General features: G+C 32.1%; 1 protein-coding gene across 1 annotated transcript; it reads left to right on the forward strand.

The window, feature by feature from the left end:
* The first annotated feature begins 325 nt into the window (after positions 1-325).
* Positions 326-2607, forward strand: LOC128169094 (M-phase inducer phosphatase 1-like). The gene is made up of 8 exons (XM_052835269.1): positions 326-463; positions 700-756; positions 939-1091; positions 1210-1359; positions 1498-1596; positions 1709-1845; positions 2040-2157; positions 2473-2607. Exons 1-8 carry the CDS (start codon positions 326-328, stop codon positions 2605-2607), a joined length of 987 nt encoding a protein of 328 aa, XP_052691229.1.
* The last annotated feature ends 4641 nt before the right edge of the window (positions 2608-7248 follow it).

Consider the following 7248-nt stretch of genomic DNA (forward strand, 5'->3'; position numbering starts at 1 on the left):
CGAATTAACGGGCTAGGGATTAAAGGATTAAAATTCGAATGCCGCTTGTAAACATGTCAAAATTTCCAGACTTTTAATTGGAGAAGTTTTTTCTGCATCATTGCTTGGCGGAAAAATCGCATATATACACGCTGCATCCTGCAAAAATCATAATTCTTCAAAACGTTTTCAAGAAAGAAACTGTGAGCAAATGTAAGAAAATAAGAATAGATATAAATTTATCATTTGCATTATCTATTCATCAAAGCAGTTCACGATTTACACATTTGTTATTGAATTCAGATCGATAATATTTGACTGTTTCTCTTTTGAAGAAGAATTCAGCATGTATACCCCTGGTAAATTGGATGCAGTGATGGACTCGGACTTCGGCCTCGGTTTCCTGCCGATACCAAAGCGTACACTTTTTGCCGACGACAAACAGACGCTTAACGAAGACGACGATTCTGGTTTAGGGATGGAGGTAGTTGTTCTAGAAAATATGTGTTTGATACATTATAATACACCCACACCTCCCGAAATTATTAATAACAAAAAACTGTCTTTTGAAAATGAAATTTATTTTGAAAATTAGAAAAAAAAGTCCCAGCTCCTCATGACATTTCTTAACATTGCATCTACATTTATCACCGTAACTTTTATCATAGTCATTACATGTGAGAGAAATGCCAATTGTAATCTCTCGTTTTGGTTCTTCAGTGTGCTGTAGATTTGATATTAGATGAGGATACCAGCTCGTCTATGATCGCTTCATTGGTATGCAAACATTTTTGAATTTTTCATTAAACTTTATAAATAGTTATATTTTGAATTCTTAAAGAAATAAAGAAAATCAAACATTGGCAAGAAAATAATCAAATAAACAATAATCATTAGAAAAACTTATACCGGTAATTACAATGTTTCAAATATTTAAGATAACTCTCTTTGAATTTCAGTTGGAAAGACCATTCGCATGCTTCTCTCCAATGGAAATTCAACGACCAAAGAAGATATCCAAAAAAATGATGGAACCGATGGACGAATCTGCACGAAAACGCCCGAGGTTTGCCGAACGTAGAAAGACCCTCCAGAAATCGCTTTCATTTGGCGTAAGTTGAATACATGCATTTCCAAGGGTATTTTAAAGTGTAGATCTATTTTTCATAGTTTTGTATGGATACTATATTGCAAAGATTGCCATTAACAAGATTATTGATTTTTTTCCAGGATAAACCTTTAGGAGATCAAGAACTAGTCAAAGATGTAGTGGGACGAATGGTAGAGGAGTCCAACCTGATTGGAGACGGAAGTCAGACATGTAGCCTTCCCACAGTTCCCGGAAAACACCAGGATCTGAAGAGCATCACCAATCAAACGGTAAGAAATTGAAAATAGAATATAATTATTTATGAACAACTAAAAATAATATTGCAACATTCGAATATAAAACAAATACTAACAATTTAAATCGTTTAATGCACCAACATTAACCTGATATTTTTGTCATGCTTGTAGGTTGTTGACGTAATTTCCGGAAAGTATGACGACACCATCGGCAGCTTCCTCATCGTGGACTGCAGATACCCGTATGAATACAATGGCGGCCATGTGCCGGTAAGTTTTGTAAACAAGTTATAAAAATTCATATAAATCTGAATAATTTTTAAAAGTTTTTTCTTCTACTAAATGAATTATATATTATACTATTTGTGATTTATTTTTACAGGGCGCCATTAACGCTCATCGACCAGAAGACATACCCTCCATTTTGAATCAACATCAGAGCATGCGCACTGCAGCCAGCGACAAGCGCCACATCGTCATCTTCTACTGCGAGTTTTCTTCTGAGCGAGGACCAAGGATGTAAGTTTCCTGATAAGAAATTCTTGATTCAATATAAGTTTTGAATAAAGATTCAATTTGGTTTTAAACTACGTTTTCTTTGACCTAAACATCGATATATTTTTTTTTAACAAAGAATAATTTTTATGTAATGCATTTATGTTTTTGTTTATTGATATCTTTACCTATTTATTTATACGCCGTTTGAATTCCAGGTGTCGTAATGTAAGGAAAGCTGACCGTGACCTGAACAAGGACAGCTACCCATTCCTGAACTTTCCTGAGATCTACGTCATGCATAACGGCTTCAAGGACTTCTACCAGACACACCAGGTAAATGCACCTAAAACAACGTACATGTATATTATAATGGTAAAATGTATACGCATTACACAGCGTACAAAAAACTCAAATATATACAAATAAGTATTATTTTTATGTTCTTTACCAAGACTTCTTCATTGTTCACATTGTCTTAAGTTTAAATGATATGATGATGCATTTAGATCAATAATAATGCACAGTACATTTCATAGTATTAAATGATGGAATTATGATATTTTCATTTATCAGAAATATGACTGATCTGAATTTTGATAGTTTAAATGATGTTAAACACTCATATCTATGTGTTGTTTTATTTATCAGAATTTGTGCGAGCCCCTGGGATACACGCCGATGCTTCACAAGGATCACTCTGACGATCTACGTCACTTCCGGTCCAAGTCTAAGTCCTGGAGTGGAGGATCCAAACGTCGTGTTTCCGGATCGCGTCTCTTCTGATTGGGAAATGATAATATTATCTGAGGGCACTGTGAAATGACAGAATTTTCTACATGACATCGCAGTGTATCAAGCTAAACAATATGTATTCTTATTACATCTACCGTGCTGAGTTTGTTACATTTGGTTTCAGGCAGACAAATCGTAAAAAATGACACTTTTCCTATTTGATGAAATCATATTGTAAAATGTTGTACGATTTGTTATCCTCTATGAGTTACAGCTATTTGTATTATTCCTACCAAATTTGTTGTCGCAAAGTGCTAATTTGTTTTAATGTTATTGATTTGTTATAAGATTCTGTTATTTATATAGTGTTATTATTATAATATTTATGCAAATATGATGTACATGAATAAAGACATGACTTACAATATTGATCTTGATTTTTCTTTATGATTGATAAGTTGTCATGTATTCATGTAGACTGTTCCTAACATTTCATACACATTCAATTCTGTTCCTTGTTTGGTGATTCTAAACTATACACTTTTTAATCTTTCTTATCAAAAATGTATAAAACTGTTAGGCTTTGAAAGGCACAAAATTTTTAAAAAATGTTTCCGGTGGAGATACCGTACTGAGTATCGTTTACGCATTCCAATTTTATATGGATGATATTAAAAATTTCTTAACTAATAGAGGAAAACATACATGTAAAAATTACATTATTATGATAGATAAATATTTTTATTACTCTGTTCAGAGATAGCTATGCAGCAAATTCTCTTGAATTAATTGCTAGTAATAAAACGAAGTTCATTACATTGTTTGAGAAAAACTGAAAATTTCTTTTCAATACACAGCTAAAAATAAATGTCAACGAAGACTTTAGATTGAAGTAATGAGACATGAAAGTACCTGGATGATAATGATAAGAAAACGCGTGAGGCATTCCGAGTGACTTCAAATGACTTTTCCATTTTTAAATTTGCGTTAAAAATGTTTAGGCCAAGTTCTTCATTTTTGTCTTCAAAATTTATTCTTCTTTGTATATTGATTTTGTATTGATTATCAGTAAATTAACAAATTGAAGCAAAATGGACACGAAAATGGATGAAATGTGGTGATAACGAACAATAATAGAATGATTGAATGATAGACATATTAAATATTATTTCAAATAAAATTACATATATGTTATTGAACTGAATAAAATGTAAATTGATTTTGATGTATGGTGCGATCATTTTTTTCGTAAAATTACCCTGTCAATTTAGAGAATGAAAGAACTTAGATTGAAGTATTTCACTTCATAAATATTTACTATTTAGCGCATTAGGTTTTTACTTGATGCCATAATTTAAAAAAATGTATACATATATAAGCAAGACGCTTATCTGTTTATTCGTTCACTGTTCACTGACCAGTATAAAAGAACCAGGGCAGGGAAGCTGCCCAGAGGAGTGCCCATACCGGGTTGGAATTGAATTCAAGTGAAAAACCGATGAGCCAGATTTACAGACCTTTATGTCACACTAATAAAATATCTTGATCGTCGGACCCTACACGCTCTTATTTTAATAAATCTGTACAAATAATATTATAGATATTTTCCCGCATCCAGGAAAATCTGCGCTGTTTTCTGTTCTATTTCCGCTCTAGTTTTCGTATTTTCAAAAGGTTTTAATTTATAAATTATATAGAAACAAGTAGAAGAAATATAATCGTCTGCACACATTTATTTATGTACCGCTTAGCGATTTTGCCAACAAAAAAATAATTTTATTACATGTATTTAATCGCTTGCCCGCATTTTCATTGAATGTCCAACTAACAAGAAAATATGTATACTAGTATCGTATCTAAATGTAATTAATGTCTATATGATAAGGTACATGTAAATCAACATATTCAGTTCGACTCAGACATGTAATCTCTAGCATTAACAATGGTTTCAGTGTCATTTTGTTCTGTCAGTGAATCTTTGCCTCTTTTTTGGGAGTTGATTTTAATCAACTCTCCTATGCAGTTACTCTGGCAAACCGCGAAAGTGAAACAGTGTTTAGACCTAAGCACAAATCATCACCGCTGACAAGACGTAAATCTTGAAAATAATAGATAAATTCGGTGTATTGTATGCTGTACCATTGTTTTTCAAAAGAAACGTATTTATAAATACCTTGAAAATAGTCAGATTTTATATGGTACGAACAATTTAATTGTTTTTTTGTAGTTGCATGTATTCCTACGCCAGAGTTAAATATAGTCTCGTTCAACCAGACGTTCGGCTGTTTCCGTAAATCTCCGACAAGCAGAGAGCCTCAGAGTCTCTTGGTTGTCGGATATTAACGGAGACAGCCGAGCGTCTGGTTAAACGAGACTAGAGTTCATTATTGCTTGGATCCAGACGTGTACACTTTTTAGAAACATTTCGATTACTGATAAACAGTTTGATGGAATTAATTCTATCTTTAAATATTACACAACATGATTCATACGGGGTTTTCTCGAAATTCTTGTCGAAAAAGTTCGAGAATTTATATTATAAAAATGTGCGAAATTCAAATACAGATTAAAAACTACTTCCAGGAAAAATAACATAGCGTAAATTTTAAAATTGATAATAATCAATAAAATCAACTCCCGACAGTACTTCAGTGCTTTGATTATATATTGTAATAGAACCATTTTAACAAGAGCTTGGACTTTTGGTAGTTGTGTCAAACAGCAATGTGACGTAGGCCTGTCTATTTCGTTACATGCAGGCCACTCAGCTACGGCTCTTTGAAATTAACAAGATCTGTCTGACTTTTGAGCTAAGGCTACGCAGTCGATGTATATTTTGCTTGAATCCAGTGTCATTTTAAACTTGTTTTGACGCAAGAAATAGATTGTTACGTCCTACTGAAAGTCCAAGGTATTCGATATTCTACTAAATGGCTTATTTAGATGAATTTGAAACATAGACATTAGAAAGCAACGGCAGTTCACCAGAGCTCTTTTATCTTGTACATGTAATGCATTTACATTCAACAAAACGTAATGTATCAACAAGTGTATTTATGTTTGTTTCTATGCTCCCTAAAGATTTATTATAGTTAATTATCAGAACATTTTTGGATAGGTATATTCGGGCTTAGTTTATACCAATAACGATTTTTAATATTGAATTTTTCTAAACATCAATAGGTATAATTTATTTTGCAAACCACTTACCAAAAAAAAAATGAATAAAAAAAACATATTTTAAGATAATGGCTTAAACAAGAAAGAAAACCCCGAACAATGCTCTGAATATATGGCTTGATTGATTTTTGTTTCTAAAGATATTTTTTTTTATTAAAACATCTTACAATAATAAAATTCTTTGACCGTAAAACGTTTTAATAATTTTCGATATTTAAATCACTTGATTAGATCAAACCAAGCTCAGGGCAATGCTACTAGTGTTAAGCTTCGGGGCAATACTGCACCGCTACTGTGCAATATTGCCCTCCGCAGTACCGTAACATTACTAATTACATGTAGTCTACAATATTTTAACAGGGGCAAGACCAAATTAACAGGTTAGGGATTAAAGGATTAAAATTCGAATGCCGCTTGTAAACATGTCATAATATCCAGACTTTAATTTGAAGAATTATTTTCCGCATCTTTGCTTGGTGTTATCATTTTTATAAGACAATGCAATACATATAGAATCAAAATACTTTTTTTCTTACTTTACATTCACTGTCCAGGTTGTTGTAACCAAGATATGATGAAAAGATAAAAAGAACCAGAAATAACTTTCATTAATTATGATTCAATACATATCGAATGTAAAGGATACTTTACAACGGTCATTCCAAGGATCTACGTCACTTCCGGTCCAAGTCCTAAAAAGGAGAATCCAAGCGTGGTGCTTCGGACTGCGTCTCTTCTGAAACAGTTACATGTATCATAGGCGCTGCGAATTGACGGAGTGTTTCTGTTGATGAGCTGGTGTACTACTAAGTATTTGAAATCTGATTAATATATTGCATAATCTTTTTTACAAGAAATTTTGCTGAAATTTTTAAATTTGTTTGTTTAAAGTGCTAAGTTGTTACATTGTTATTGAATTTATGTTCAGTACACGTACTTCTGATATGTTTTTTGTTTGTTATACAATTATACCTATAAAATTATATACAATCTTATATCGAGGTACATTGACTTGATACAAAGCACAATATACTGTCATTTAATTAGGCATTCAAGAGCATCATATATGTATCATTTTTAACATCTATGCGAAGGCCTTGTGTGTAAAAATTACCAAACAATCGCATTAAATTTCTGATATTTTGATAATATTAATGAAATATGTGATCTTTATATAAAGTCAAGAAGGAAATCAGTTTTAAAAAGGGAGTTCATAGCTGGTCATCTTGTAATGCTAAAGTTTAACTATTGAAAATTTTCTTAATAATATACATGTACTATGTTAAAAATGATTGATTTTACGAATCAAATTACTCTGCAATATTTACGAAAACACATTTTGTTCTCCACATCACTTAAACTTTAAAGTACACCACGATTTTAACAATCAAGAAACATGCATTACCGGAATATCACAGCTATTCGATGAAAAAAAAATGTTTTTGGTCATCGAAATACTACAATACCATGCGTTATGCTTGCACGCTCGGGACATATTACTTGGTTTCAATA

This window comes from Crassostrea angulata, unplaced genomic scaffold, assembly GCF_025612915.1.
Source record: "Crassostrea angulata isolate pt1a10 unplaced genomic scaffold, ASM2561291v2 HiC_scaffold_95, whole genome shotgun sequence".
Lineage (NCBI taxonomy): Eukaryota > Metazoa > Mollusca > Bivalvia > Ostreida > Ostreidae > Magallana > Magallana angulata.